The sequence below is a fragment of the Danio rerio genome, chromosome 8, assembly GCF_052040795.2.
Source record: "Danio rerio strain M-AB ecotype USA chromosome 8, GRCz13ab, whole genome shotgun sequence".
Classification (NCBI taxonomy): Eukaryota; Metazoa; Chordata; class Actinopteri; order Cypriniformes; family Danionidae; genus Danio; species Danio rerio.
In genome coordinates this window covers 33,539,202-33,553,718 of record NC_141028.1, presented here as the reverse complement: position 1 = coordinate 33,553,718, position 14,517 = coordinate 33,539,202, and the positions used below count along the sequence as shown (strand labels likewise).

Below are 14,517 nucleotides of genomic sequence, written 5' to 3'. Positions count from 1 at the left end.
TAAAAAGAAGAAACAGTCCTTTACATATGGCAGCTATTCAAAAGTAAATATTTTCATATATATCATTATCAGGATATGCGGTGACTTATATTGTGATACAAGATTTTAGATTTTTGTATGAGGCTTATATATATATATATAATATTATTGTAATAGGCCTACTTATAATAATGTTTTGTAAAATTACTTGCAATATTATTTCTTTATTTTTTTAGGTACACATTTTTATATAATGCTACCCATAGACAGACAGACAGACAGACAGACAGACAGACAGACAGACAGAAAGACAGAGACAGATAGACAGATAGATAGACAGATAGATAGATAGATAGATAGATAGATAGATAGATAGATAGATAGATAGATAGATAGATAGATAGTAATAACTTTACTTTTCTGATTTTGACTTAATGCAATAATGTGCACATTTTGTAAAGTTTCTTTGAAATAACTGTTGTGAAAAGCGCTATACAAATACACTTGAAATATATAGATGTTTTAATTATGCTTTAGATGTTTTAAATGTTAAACACGCATAAGATTGAGCTAAAAATGTATAAATATCAGGATTTATTATTTTAATCACGTTGCAAATGAAATATTACTTTCTTAATTACCTTTTCTTTTTCTTTTCTTAATTTTACCTTCTCTTAAATACCTAAATATTACGGGGTCTTCTGTCTGTGAGCCTCGCGCGAGAAAACCTCTCCCGCAGGGGCTTATGGGAACTCGAGGCCAGAGCATGAGCGACCGCCCTTTTCCGACGAGCGGAGGAAAAACAGCACATTGATCGCTTCAGGCCTCCAACGCGAATAAACAACCGCACTGTACATCCGAGCGTCACCCGGGGTAAGTCCTCCGGAGCGTTAGCCGCCCGGCGACACTCATCATTTAGCTGAAACGAATATGTCTGATTAAAAGAGCATTTTAATGCGCGATTTGATGACGTAACGACAATGGTCCCGAAAACAAATGGCGAATGCGTTAGCAGCCACAGGCCTTGCGCGCAGATAATATGAAGCTGGCCAGCGCACAGTGCTGCTTTTGCCGTTTTTATATTTCTCTCTGGGTCGTTGAAGTACTTGGCTCTTGCGGCTGTTTAACCTGCTGGATGTAAAGTTGGCCGCCTGGCTCCCCGCAGAAATGCGCGCTAATTCGGCATGCTGCTTAGATATGCCCGCTACTCTGTGGATCTGTTGGCATAGAGGCGATTACAAAGTATGTGCTGAATTTATCTCAATTGTGATCTGTGCTATTGACGCCATTGGAAGATTACTGACAAATAATTTGGCTTTTGAAATGCTCTGACATCTTGCAGTTTGATTAAATTGAAGCTGCCTGCCAGTTTAGAATAGCTGAGCAATTGCTTTTTGTCATCAATAAACCATATCTTTATGTTAAATTAATGAGTTTTATGATTTGATATATTTCTTATTCCAGCGTGTTCTTATTGTGCTTGTGTTTTTATAGTACTTGCATGCGCAGGGAAAGGGCTGAACCATGTCTGTTGATGGAGATGTTGACTATGGGCATGAGTTTCCAGCTCATTATAAAGTGATGCTTGACAAACTGAATGAGCAACGTCAGCTGGATCAGTTCACTGACATCACTCTCATTGTGGATGGTAAGGTTTTCAGTCTCTCTGACTTTTAATGCAATGTCCTTTTCTGTGTTTGTGGATCTTAAAGGGGCCTCAAAAAGTCCTAATTCAAATACCCACATTGTAAAAGACCACATTTATCCTCATTTAAAATAGAAATCTATGTTATTCAATGTTGTATATATTGCAAAACACTGTAGATATTTTTACATCAAGATGCTTTCACTTTAGATGACAAATAATATTCAAGAATTAAGAAAGCAATTAAATTGATTTATGATTATAATAAGAAAAAAATCAGTGGGTAATAAAATATATGCTTCGGCTTGAAAAGTTTGGAAGATATGCATTAGAAGAAATTTGCCCTTTAAATTTTGAAGATTTCTCCAAGTCAATTTTATTCTCAAGTAAATTTATGCCGCTTCAAGAATTGTTTAGACTGTTTAAATTGAAAACAAAACAAAAAATGTTGAGAAAAAACTGTTGCCATTACAACTCATTATGTACTGTTAACATTTCTCATTTAGAAAATAATAATTAAAAGTATTGTGTTCCCTTTGGTTTACTTATTAAATGTCCTTTACTTGTTCTTAAATGTCTTATGTTTACATTCATAAAGCCTGCAGAACTGTTGCTTTCTGAATTAGGCAAATTATTAAAGAGTTACGCAGATTCAGTGGTGCCTATGTATTTTATTTTTTTAAAACAGGCCATCAGTTTAGAGCCCACAAAGCTGTTCTGGCTGCCTGCAGTCAGTTTTTCCACAAATTCTTTCAGGACTTCACTCAAGAGCCTCTAGTGGAGATTGAAGGTATGTTATGATGTATACAAATGCATGTAGCCAAAATGTGGATTTATATTATTTCCTTAATGTCCTCTTTACCTTTCCTGGATAATGGCAGGTGTGAGCGGTGTTGACACTGTTGTCAGGTTTGGTATGACTAAAACAGCCTCTAGTGTGATTGCTCTGTTAAAGTGACATTTATTTAAAAGTTCTGTTAACATTACTTGTTTCAAACATTTATAAACTTCTTTCTCCTGTTAAAAACAAAATTAGATTCTTTGAAAAATGTTTGAAACTGATAACCATTGACGTCCATCGTATTTGTTTTTCCTATTTTGGAAGTAAGCCAATACAGGTTTTCAGCTTTCTTCAAATTTTCTTCTTTTTTGTTCAACAGAAGAAAGAAACTCATAAAGGTTTGAAACTACTTGAGGGGAAGTTAATATTAAGTACATTTTTAATTTGGTGTGAAGTTTGTTTGAGTTATTGTAAAAGCTGAACATTAGTGCATGCCAAACATGTGGACCAAGACACCTCAAAAGAAGGGTCTGTTTTTTTAAATGTACTCTTGGTACAAATGTCAGCTAAGAATCATCATGATAAGGTGTGATTTAAAAAATATGCACACCATCCAACCTTGCCAAAATGTTGCCAGTTATTTGAGTATATTAAAATGTAAGATTTTTAAAAAAAATTTTATCAATTGTTTTACCTATTGATTCCTTTGAGTAAAATACAAAAATATATATACAGGATTTGTGCATTTTGCATAGGATTTAGTTCAGTGGTTCTCAAACTTTTTTCACCAAGTACCACCTTAGAAAAAAATCGTCTCTCCAAGTACCACCTTACGACGCTATTTTTTAACCAGTATTAAAAAAATAGCGTCATAGGCCTAGTTAAGCAGCTACAGATGTGCACAGTTTAAAAACGATGCAGATTACTTCCTATTATTAAGAATATGTATTAATGTCAGTCACTTTAAACATTTTAAATAGTCTGAACATTAACTGTGCTTGCAGATAAAAGAAAAGTTTTAGTTAAAACGTGCTTTTAAAAGTTCGTTAAAAAATGGCGCTGTTCTTAAAAACTAAAAAGAAAACTGCTGTACTTAAATCTAAAGTATTCATAGTAGCCTATTCATCAAAAGCTGGAAATGCTGCTTGGACCTTATAAATATAGGCTATATGTCACATTCATACACTTTCAGACAAATCTTGAAATAAATGTTAAATGTATATGACAGGGTTCATACAGGCAGAGCCTAATGAAAATCAATTCCAGCACCTATTTTTTTTTTTTTCAAGACTGACATGCTATGTATTGAAGACCTGAAATGTATTCTCAGCAACCCATAAAACATTGCATAAGAATAGATACAAATAAGAACCATTAATAATAATATTTATTAATCATATATTAATAATATAATAAACCTGCACTAAATGCTTGTGAAATCTTTTTTGTACTCAAGTAAAAATACTATTACACTGCTAAAATAACAATATTTTTAGTAAATAATGCTAATATTAGGTAAAAGTACAAAGTACTCTTTTAAAAAGTACTAGTTGGTTACTTTTGGGAAAAAAAATCAGATTTTCATTATGAAATCACTTTTTTTAAGTGTAAACCTGATTTAATGGTTTGATTGCTTAAATCCCAAAGCTACATGTATAGGAATTTGCACTAAAAAAGGAAGTATGGCCGATTTTTTCTTTCATGACAATTAATCTTTTTCAATAGCACTGGTAAAACTACCAAATAATCTTTAAGGCCATAGAGACACTTTTTGCCCATTTTTAAAAAATTATATTTTTAAGCTTTGAAAGGTTAAATTAAAGTATATGGTAAAAAGATTTTTATTTAGCCTTTTATTTACATATTTTACACAATTTTTCTTTACAGTATGGCAAATTTGTTTCTTAAATAGCTGTCCATCACATGTAGATTTTATTTGACACTTGATCTTAATCTAAAATAGAAACTTAAAAAAAATACAAGTACACTGTCAGTAAAAAATAAAACAAATTACTTTATTTTACTTGAGGTATTTGAAATATGACAACACTACACTTATCAAAGCAGTGCTTTAAGAGCCTTATTGTAAATGTTGATAAATAAACAATAAGTAACAATGGATTGCTTTGACCTGTAATGCTTTAAGACAGATCAGAATACAGCTAAATGTGTAAATCACACAAATACCTCATCCAGAAACATTTTCAGCATAATTCTTTTGTCGTAAAGAAATAAAAAAAGTTCCACCTTTGCTAAAAGTAAGTTTCACTTGACAACACAGCCAAATAAGAAGACCATTAGCATTGTCATCGATCATGCATCAATCTACTTCTAAATACTTGATAACTTTGAATACTTTTGACTAAATTTAGTTAAGGAGCAAAGATAAATAATGTCTACTTTAATAGTGGAGAGATCGCGATTGTATTCTATCTGAGCACACAGGCCATCCTGAGAGGACTTGCAGTTCATTTGAAAAAAGCATATTTAAGAGCTCGCATATCTGTTTTAGCGATTTGCGTACATGAATGCGCTCTCGTGTTAAAATAGAGCACTCGCCACATTTGCAGAAATTAGTTATTGCGCAATACCTTCATTCCCGCGCCGCCATTCAGACTGTATAGAGGAGTGACAGGTCAGAGGCGAGTCGACTGGCTGTCGGAGAGCGAAACGTGTTTGTAGATCATCAAAAAGGCAGGAAATATGTCCGCGGTTTAATTACTCAGCTAGACATCTCTATAGTGAAAACATCCGAGAAGCATTATTCCAACAAAACATTTGTTTTTAAGTTGTTTTTTCTGTCTCTGCAACACAGAAAGCCTTTGTCCCGCCCTTACATTTTACGCAACTAGACAAGGTCGACTGTGATTGGCTACTTTTCATGTCAGTCAAATCACGCTCCAGAATCAATTCTTAAACTTCGGAAACTGATTTTCAGCAGCTTATGACACAATGCACTAAAATAAACACTCTAAGCACAGTGTTGTGGTCGTACGCTTCACAAAAAAGCCAATGCTGATCACATCGATGTTATATTACACATTAAAGGATTAAAAGTGTTAATATTACTTTCATTATTCAGCGATTCCTCCGCGTACCACTAGGAGGAAGCCCACCACAGTTTGAGAACCACTGATTTAGTTGATTGGTTTGGCTTTATAAAATTGTTATAGTTATTACACTTAGGCAAACAAATTCCAAGTGGATATGCACAAGTTAATATATCTGTACTGGGTTCAATGCTAAGGATTTTTTCTGTGGTTCAAATTTTTACTTGCCCTGCCAATTGTTTTTAGCCACATTTTAAATAATGTGCCAAAAGCCAAACTTAATTGTATACACACACTTTTTGTCAGCATAACTTTTCTATAAATAAATACATTAGTTGTAAAGTTTAGTAAAAAATCTATTTATTCAATTAATTAATCTATTAAAATAATGTTGGGTAAAATTATGCATTATAGGCTTAAATTATAGAGAGCAATAACAGAAAACCAAGACTGCTGTCAGATCATGAAGCAGATCAATGTTCAGTTTTCTTTCAAGGTGTCAGTGCAGAAATGAACAAAACAATTGGCCAAATACAAAATATTATAGGAATAAAATATGGAAACATCATCAGATGGTAATATTTTATATTTCAATATCAATCAACTCACTCAGTAAATAATAATATTTAAATAATATTTCAACATGCTTTCATTTTCGCATTCGACATGAAACGCACATTAGCCAGTAGGAATGACATCCTGCCCTACTCATAATTCTCTCTTCATATAGCTGTATATTTGGCTATTACACAACAATAATACACTGTGATATAGCCTCGTTCATTAGTTTGCTGGATAGTTTTGATTTCTCAGTACAATCGATTCGCCCTAGCGTTTGTTTCAACTGGTCAGAGCGCTTATTGTTAAGTCCTGCTGTATGTAGATATATTCATATTAATAGCAAAATCTCTTGAATGGCTTATGTTTAGCAGTGGTCAGTCTGAATCCAGTTACTAATAGCCCTTAGGTTTGTTCATTTTAAGCTGAGTAGAAGAGGAATAATTACATTGTTATAGAGGGTAACTCTAGTGAAATTTCTGTTATTAATTACTTCATATTGTTACTTACTTTTGAGACCTTAGTTCACCTTTAGAACACAAAAATTAAGATATTTTACATTAAAATATACGAGAGCTCTCTCATCCTCACGATAGTCCTGAGATGTTCAAAGTCCAGAAAAGGGACCAAAAACATTGTGTATTTTCAGTGGTTCACCTGTAATCATCCAAAGCTCCAAAAACACTTTTGTGTGCCCAAAATGTGAAAACTACTTTGTTCATCAATGTCTTTTGCATCAGATCAGGGTGTGTGTTTACTATGGGCAACACGATGCTTACATGTTCTACTGCTGACTCTAATGGCAATATTTCATACTGCCCATAGTAAATGCGCCCCCTGATGACCTAACTATAGAAATTGGTGGTTTTCAGTCTTTACAAGTATTATTTACGATTTTTTAGTACACACATGTTTTTGTTTTTGGAGCTTGATTTGATTACAGTTTAGTATAATCACTAAAGTCACATGTAATGTCTTGACTGCTTTTGGTTCCTTTTTTGGACTTGGAATGTCTCAGGATCATTGCTTTCTATGGATAACGAGAGAGATTTTAAATAGCTAATGTTTGTTTTTGGGTTAAATAAACTTTAATTCACATTTCTACTTACTGAAATCAAGTTTGTAAACAAGCATCTGCATGTAATGTACAAATGTAGATTTATTAGCATAAACGCATCTTAATTAAAGCTTTAAAATGTAAATATATCACACTAACTAATGCTATCAACTGAAATATAAACTAAAACAAAAAACATTCTAAAGTGTCGCTGGTTATTTGATTTGATGAAATGCCTAAAATGAACATTTAACTGACTGTATGTTGTCTCAGTTCAACTGGATACAATCTTTGTCTTATTACCTCAAACAGGTGTTAGCAACTCTGCCTTTCGCCATCTAATGGAGTTCACTTATACAGCTACATTAGCTGTGAATGGTGAGGAGGAAGTCAGTGATGTCTGGCGAGCTGCAGAATACCTTCAAATGCAGGAGGCAATCAAAGCCTTAAACAACAGGTTACTCGCATACTGCACTGACTATATTATTCAGACATTTTCTTCTCTCTGATTTGATCTCAGAATGTAAACGATTACTTTTCATCCTCCAATCTAGAAGGAATGGTACTACCTCCCCCCAGCCCGGAAAGAGCAAGGCTAAGAAGAGGAAGATATCAGAGACCTCCAATGTAATTACTGAATCTCTTCCTTCAGCGGACACAGAAGCTGTTGAAATTGAGGTGGAAGTTGGCGAGGAGCACATCGAGGTTGAGGAAAGCGGTCTGGTGGAGGTGGTGGACGTGGCCCGGGGCACCACTGTACCCTCTTCAGATGACTCTGCTTTGGCTTTGCTGGCTGACATCACTAGCAAGTACCAGCAGGGAGAGCAGACACTTCACGTCATAAAAAAGGTTGATGAGACTGTAGTTGTGCAGGAGGAGGCAGTGGTGGCCTCCAAGACACTGGAGAACATTGAAGTGGTGGAGGTTCAGATCTCTCAGCTCGACAACCTTTTCCGGTGCGATAAGTGTGACCGCTGCTTCAAACTCTACTATCACCTCAAACAGCACATGAAGACTCATATCGCCTCCCCAGACAGAGGCTTTGTTTGCAGACACTGTGGCAAAGCGTATGCCCGGGAGGGAGCCCTTAAACAGCACTTGAATAATTATCATTTTGATGCGGAGGAACAGTCCCGACGGCAGAAAAAGAAAGTGCATGTTTGCGAGTACTGTGAAAAGCAGTTTGATCATTTTGGACATTTCAAAGAGCATTTAAGGAAGCACACAGGTGTGTGGGTGAGATGTTTTGAGGAAAATTTCCATATTCAAGATTCATTTTTAAATAACTTCTCCAAATAAATTTGTTTTTGTAGGTGAGAAACCCTTTGAGTGTCCCGAGTGCCATGAACGTTTTGCAAGAAACAGTACGCTGAAGTGCCACATGTCAGCATGTCAAAATGGCTCTGGAGCCAAAAAAGGACGAAAGAAGCTCTATGAATGCCAGGTTAGTTTTTGTTCTCTAATATTCATTAAATATGGCAAATGCTTGCAATTTATTATCTTATTTGAATGGAAAATATTACACTATTACACAGTTAAAATATTTTTTTCGTTATTTAAACAAGACTCAAGACTGCTGTTTTTTCTCAATTCAATGCTATGTGTTGCATTTTTTGTTTTGTTTGTTAAAATGCATTTTATGGGAGATTGTGGTACTTGAGTCTATTAAGAAATTAAGTAATTAAGAATTAAGAAGAGTAATTAAGAAAAACTTATTAAATTAAAAAAAAAGTTTAAGGCCAAAATTTCAACCAGTATTATATGGTAATAATTACTAAATGGCAATACAAAACATACTCCTTTATTTTTTAGTTTTGTAAAACAATGAGGATTTAAGAAAAAATAATAACATTTGACAATACAGCTATACAATTACAATAATAATTTATTTTATTTGTTTATTTAAAGTTAAATTTTTTTTGCAAACAATGGGGTATATGCACATGGACTTTTAATTTTTCAATCAGCCAGTCCAAGTGCTTCTAGTAAACTATGGAACTTCCGGTCTTTTTGTTACATTTAAAAAAAAAAAAAAAAATCGGCTATTTTCACTGCCTGATAGATATATGATATAAAGTTGGTCTCAGACTGGACAAGAAGCACGACATTAAACTTTCCCTACTGTGTCTTTTAAAATATGCAAATATTTTTCCCCAGTATTTTCAATGGAGTTTTTGCGCTAGCCTGCTGCTACTGATGGCACTAGTGCTTGCTCGTTTTTTGCTTAATCAAGTAATTGGATGTTAAGTTGATTTAACTGACTGCATTATAATTACATTACAACATCAGTGCTGTAAAAGGAAACTTGTAGACTATTTTGGGGGATGTAAACAAAAACAATAGTCCCAACGTATTTCCTGTTTTACATTTTTAGTTTCTGAGAATCCAAAGCGAGTCACATATTGAAAATTAATGTTATGACTGCTGTATTAACATTAAGTTATGATTAAACTGCTTCTTGTTACTGTTATGAAATAGTTTGATAACAAACAGTAAATGTTCATGGAAACACCAAGAGCAGTGTCTTAAGAATTATACATGATGCAGATTTACCTCTTCATAACAAATTAAATGCAAATTACAGTCTTGAGAAAACAGCAGCTTTAAAAAAAATCCTTAGGTAATTAAGATGACCTCAGAGTCATCTTCACTCTTCTTTATCTTTTTACTCACGGAAATCTGGCCTTGATGAAGTAAACAGAACAAATGAATTTAGATTTCAATAGCCGCATTTCCACTGTCGGGCCAGTGCGAGCCAGGGCTTTTATCGGGCAGGGATGTGTCAATCGCCCGGGAGGTTGAGCAGTGAGGGCGAAATCATGTTGTGTTTCCACTGTCGGGCTAGTAGCTCGCAGCGCATCACGCAAAACCCGCTCCCAGAGCGTCCCCTGAATCAAACTTCACACAACCCGCCCACTTCAGAGGCAATCAGGCAGATAAAGCGCACCATTGCATCATCACAAAATCATTAAAATGAAGACAACCGAAAAAAACAAATGACATGTTACTGTACAGCAGGACATGATTTGTCTATACGCATGGGCCTGTGTGTTTTCATTCATTATATTCATTTACTCACCAACCCATTATTGGCATCGAAAATCAAAGGGTCTTGCCAGCACAGGGAGCGCACCATACATAATATAACACCACAGAAATTCTCCGTTTATAACTCGTCAGAAAATGTATAGACGCTGTCAAACATTTTGTTTTGCTCAGCAGCTTTTCACTAATAAAGCTCTTCATGTAAATTTTATTTTTAAATTTTACCACGTTATTTATAATTATGAACTTGTTTGAGGACACAGAACAAATTTTGTATTTGCAGTTTTCCCAGTAAAGCGGCGGTGCACAGGACCGAAAAAAAGTAGCCTAGTTTCTGCTTTCACTCACCCAAAAAATGCTCTGTTTGCAGGATTTGATTAATATCATCATATCCAAATACTTTATAAATAATATTTCAAACCTTCTCCAGTGTTTGTTGTTTTTAGAAAATATCTAATCTTTTTTTCAGTGAGGCCTTTGTAAAATGAAAGTTTAATATGGCTTTAAAACGGTTTGATTTAAGTATTGTATATTGTATATGTTTGGCGCATATACTCGTGTGCGATCAAAAAACTAGTGTCCGCCTCTTCTTTCACTCCGCCCTGAAGCCCCACCTGGCCCTCTTTGGCCCAAGGTTTTCGGTGGGCCAAAAAAGGCCGACCGCTGGCCCAGAGAAAGACCCGATTAGGCTCCGTAAGTGACGCTGGAATCGTGACTGGCCTTGGCTCGCCCTGGCTTGCTCACTTTAGGCGCGATAGTGGAAATGCGGCTAATGTCAAACGAAAGCGAAGCCTCAGATCCACAGCTGTTACATCATTACCACAGACCAGGGGTAGTTCAAATGGTAGTTTGCCATTCAAAAGAATTAAAAGGTTTTGTGTGTTCTTTTAAACTCCTTAAACAACCTCCAAATGAATATCGTTTTGGTCAAAATAACAACACACTTGTTCGTTATTTGATATCTTAGGGTGCTTTCACACCTACACTTTTGTTTCGGAACGTATCTCGTTTGCCCAGTTAGCGCGGTTCGATTGGCATATGTGAACAGGGCAATCACGCTCTGTTCCGCGCCAAAGTAATCGCTCCGAGATCGCTTGAATGAGGTGGTCTCGGCTCGATTGAAACAAACCCTGGAGCGGTTCGATTGCAGTGAGAAAGCGATCCGATCCGAGCGCGATTATATTAGTGTTTTATGGATATGTAATAGGCTTACGGCTACATGAAGAGAGAATTATGAGTAGGGCGGGAAGTTTCGCGAGTCTCCGGATGCCTGCAAACGAGTGATGATCTCCCGGTAATCTCGCGTCTCTCTCCCAGTCCTCAAATAGGCATCTCGTGCACCCTTCTCACCCCTCCCCACCGTGTCTCTCCTCGGACACGTCACGCGTGCGCACCCTGTCAATCACCACCAAACCACCACCTCTCCTGACAGCTGAGTGGGATGCTGCAAAATAAACCCTGACACTCTGACCAATGTAAGGAGAGTTTACTCGCACGTGACTTGTTTTAGCTCTTTTAGTCCGATTAGAAACTTTGCAGTGTGAAAGCGAACCTCTCCAAGAGCAAAGAGCAACAATGTAACAATTTTAATCTCTGTTTCGGAACAACTGAATCGATTCACAGGTGTGAAAGCACCCTTACTTACATGTGGCATGGTTGTTGGTGGCAGATTGGCTTGTCTGAGTATTTCAGAAACTGCTGATCTACAGGGATTTTCCCTCACAACCATCTCTAGGGTTTACTGAAAATGGTTTGAAAAAGGGAAAATATCCAGTGAGTGGCAGTTTTGTGGGCACAAATGCCCTGTTGATGCCAGAGGTCAGAGGAGAATGGCCAGACTGTTTCGAGCTGATAGAAAGGCAACAGTAACTCAATCGCTTATTACCGCTGAGGTGTGCAGAAGAGCATCTCTGAGTGCAGAACACGCTGAACCTTGAGGTGGATGGCCTACAGCAGCGAAATACCATGCTGGGTGCCAGTCCTGTCAGATAAGAACAAGAAACTTGGGCTACATTTTGTACGGGGTCACCAAAATTGGACAATAGATGATTGGAAAAACGTTGCCTGGTCTGGTGAGTCTTGATTTCTGCAGCAACTGCTTGATGCTGTCATGCTAATATGGACCAAAATCCCTGAGGAATATTCTAGTATCTTGTTTAATCTATGCCAAGAAGTATTAAAGCAGTTCTGAAGGCAAAGGCCGTCTAATCCGGTACTAGTAAGGTGTACCTAATAAACTGACCAGTGAGTGTATTTGGACTTCTCAATAAATCGTGAGGTGCCAGTAATCTTTGCTGAACTTAAATTATGAACAGTTGTTTTCCCTTTGCATGTTTTCAGCTTTATTTTGTTCAATAATCCATCTTTTTACTCCTCAGGTTTGTAGCAGTGTTTTTAATAGTTGGGAGCAGTTCAAGGACCATTTGGTGACCCACACGGGTGAGAAACCCAACCACTGCACCCTCTGCGACCTGTGGTTCACATCACCCAGAGACCTCCACACTCACCTGCAGGAGCACCACAGCTTACAGGAGAAGGTAATCGTGGCAGAGGACATCTTGATTTCAGACCCTGCTAATGTCTTGTCAATGGAGGAGGGCGAGGAGCGGGTGATTCTGGAGGATGGTATACGGGTGGAGCACGTCACTGTGGAACCGGTGGACGTTGTAGCTGTTGAGGAGACTCTCGTGGTGGAGGAAGAGACGCAGATACAGCCCTCTCAACCCGAGGGTGGAGTAGCAGAGACAGTGGTTTTACAGGTAGACAGTGAAAAATTAAAAGAACAGGTGATGGGGATTCAAGTCGAACGGGAGACTGTTGCAGAACCAGCAGAAGCCAAACAAGAGCCTGCTAGCTGTGAAAAGACCGAGAATGTATGAAAGGCTGTACTTGGACGCTATAAGAATGAATTGAGGAGGCTTTTTCTCCTTTTCCACCCTTTTAAAATGATACAATAAAGCTCATTGTGGAGTTGTCCAACATAGATGGATCACCTGCTCTATTTCTTTCTTTCAGCTTGGCTTTTTCCGAAAGCAGTGTCTCTATAAGTACGATCACAAGTTCAGTCATGCTCTTAATGTATGTTGTGGATAAGAATAGATGGAGATTTGTTTCAGGAATAGTGCACGTTGACAAGACTGTGGTGGAAAGAATGTCTTTTTTTTATCTTTGGATGTATGTTTATAGTGTGTGTAAGAAGCTTATTTTCATAAAAGAATTAAAGGGCAACATGTTCCCCCAAATTATCCAGAGCCAACATGTATACTCTTCTGGCTTGTGTTTTTAAGCGTTCTCCTCGTTCAGAGAAATATAAATGGCAGCAAGTGAATTCTTATGCTGAGAATGGCTGCAGTAACAGCATTTAATTTAAACTTCAGTTCAATTCATGTATATTTCTATAGCCCCTTTACAATGTAGATTGTGTTAAAGCAGCTGAACATAGAAGTTCTAGTAAACTGAAACTGTGTCAGTCCAGTTTTCAGAGTTGAAGTACAGTTTAGTTCAGTTCAGTGTGGTTTAAATTTCACGTCTGGAAGTCCAAACCCTGAAGAGGAAATACATTGATGCGCAGCTCTACAATTCCCAAATCAAGCAAGCCAGTGGCAACAGTGGCAAGGAACAAACTTTACCAACTGATGAAAATGAAGGAAAAAAACCTTGAGTGAAACCAGGCTTACAATCATTTCTCCTCTGACCAAACATCTTGTCCAGAGCTGCAGTCAACTTTTGAAACTTGAATGTACTACGGTATGTTTTATCGTTAGGTTAAACTTTGGGATTGGTCTTTTTGACCTTGATCTTAAGCAAAGCTGTAGATCAGGAGGAAATGATCAGTAAGGGCAGCATGATGATGCAAACAAAACTATATTTACTCAATGTTATTAAGAATGTATAGCAACTATTAGAAAAAATGTAAACTAAAAGTATTATATTTTACCGCTATTATAACAAATGAATTGTAATTAATGAATTGGCACAATTTATTTCTTTTACATATTTCAACATTTCTTCCTGTTCATGATTTGGGTATTTTTGTTGCTTTTAGTGACTTTTTTTTGCTTATTTATTTATCAGAAATATCAACAAGATGCAGTTTAGTGCAGGGGTGCCCAAACGTTTTCGTATTAAGGGCTAAAAACCAAATATTATTGACAGCTGCGGGCTGAATGTAAATATACCAAACTATATTACATTAAAGTTGTCATGGGTAATTTCCAAAATTTTCATAATATTTCAAAGTAGAAAATAAATAAAAAAAACATTCCTTTAAATCATATAAAGTAATGCATTATAGTTTCTTTACGATAACATATTGCAATAAAAATAATCGCATCTATAACTGGAGTTGAGTGCTGAATACACTAGGCAAGTAGAATCTGCCTTTGCCTTGATTTTCTTACTA

General features: G+C 36.4%; 1 protein-coding gene across 4 annotated transcripts; it reads left to right on the top strand.

The window, feature by feature from the left end:
• The first annotated feature begins 751 nt into the window (after positions 1-751).
• Positions 752-13,371, top strand: zbtb35 (zinc finger and BTB domain containing 35). Of its 4 annotated transcripts, none has more exons than XM_087262954.1 (7): positions 752-852; positions 1,474-1,627; positions 2,313-2,414; positions 7,383-7,527; positions 7,628-8,298; positions 8,384-8,514; positions 12,494-13,371. In XM_087262954.1, exons 2-7 carry the CDS (start codon positions 1,504-1,506, stop codon positions 12,992-12,994), a joined length of 1,674 nt encoding a protein of 557 aa, XP_087119080.1. In that variant the 5' UTR covers positions 752-852; positions 1,474-1,503; the 3' UTR covers positions 12,995-13,371.
• Positions 13,372-14,517: the final 1,146 nt, after the last annotated feature.